This window comes from Oxyura jamaicensis, unplaced genomic scaffold (assembly GCF_011077185.1).
Source record: "Oxyura jamaicensis isolate SHBP4307 breed ruddy duck unplaced genomic scaffold, BPBGC_Ojam_1.0 oxyUn_random_OJ62887, whole genome shotgun sequence".
Taxonomy (NCBI): Eukaryota; Metazoa; Chordata; class Aves; order Anseriformes; family Anatidae; genus Oxyura; species Oxyura jamaicensis.
Window position 1 is genome coordinate 1 of NW_023307491.1, and position 1,294 is coordinate 1,294.

Below are 1,294 nucleotides of genomic sequence, written 5' to 3' on the forward strand. Positions count from 1 at the left end.
CCACGATGACGCCGTGACGCTGTCACGATGACGCCGCGATGGCATTGTGATGAGGCCGTGTTGACACCACGTTGACCCGCGATGATGCCACAACGGCGTCACGCTGACACGACACCGCCGTGATGGCATCGCCATGACGCTGCCATGACACCGCGTCAACCCGCGCCAACGCCGCGCCAGCGTCACGCCGCCGCCACGCCGCCCCACGCCAACGCCGCCGCCCCGCCGTCACGCTGGCGCCGCGGCCTGGCCTACTTCTGGATCTGGAATATAAAAAGGCGCAGGTTGATGTTCTTGGCCGCCAGCAGCTTGTTGCACTCCACCGAGTCCACGATGGGGAGCGGCATGTACTCGGTCTCATTGTTCTCATTGGTAAAGACAAAGTGGTAGATGACCGGGTTGATCTTGACGTCGTCGTAGGGCCCCTCGAGCAGCAGGAAGGAGCACTCCAGCGGCGAGTTGACCTTGCTCTTCAGGATGAGCTGGAAGGAGAGGGTGCGCTTGCAGGAGAGGTTGGGGTTGCGCTCCGAGTCGTTGACGCGCGCCTTCAGCACCCACGTCTGGTTGAGCACCGTCAGGCGCGGCGTCTCGTAGTACAGCCGCGTGATGAAGTCGTCCGTGCGGTACGGGCGGAACTGCACCTCGGGGGGCGCCGGGGCCGGGCGCCGGGGTCGGGGTCTGGCACCGGGGCCGGGGTCGGGCGCCGGGGTCGGGCGCCGGGGCCGGGGTCAGGCACCAGGACCGGGCACCGGGGCCGGGGTCAGGCGCTGGGGCCGGGCGCCGGGGGTCGGGGTCAGGCACCAGGACCGGGCACCGGGGCCAGGGTCGGGTGCCGGGGTCGGGCACCGGCACCGGGGCCGGGGTCGGGCACCGGGGTCAAGGCGCCGGCCCTGCACCACGGGGACGGGATCACCCCGGAGCCCTGGCGGCCCTGGGGGTCACCCCAGAGCCCTGGGGGTCGCAGGGGACGCGGACAGGAGGAGGGACAAGGGGACGGGGGAGGCAGAAGGGATGGGGGCGGCTCGGCGCGGCCCCGTGAGCGCGGTGCCGCGGGGGAGACGCCGCCGGGATTGGGATGGGCGCCATCGGCTTCCTCGGGGCTGCGTAATGGAGCCGCGAGGCACGGACAGGAAACACGGCGAAGAAGCGGGGGGGTGGAGCGGCAGCGCCACGCGGCAGCGACCCCAAAAGCCGGGGCAAGCAAGGGCAAGTTTTTGGGGTGTTTTGCCGGCATTTGAGAGCTGCCGAGTAGGACCGGGGCCAGCAGCCCCGGCACGGAGGCCAGAGCGAGCCC

The 1,294-nt window shown here is 70.8% G+C and overlaps 1 protein-coding gene across 1 annotated transcript; it reads right to left on the reverse strand.

Moving 5' to 3' along the window:
• Nucleotides 1-180: 180 nt before the first annotated feature.
• On the reverse strand, nucleotides 181-678 carry CYHR1 (cysteine and histidine rich 1; the record flags this gene model as incomplete). Its single annotated transcript, XM_035313635.1, has 1 exon — nucleotides 181-678. A coding segment is annotated over one exon (427 nt), but the record flags the coding sequence as incomplete, so codon positions are not given.
• Between the last annotated feature and the right edge of the window lie 616 nt (nucleotides 679-1,294).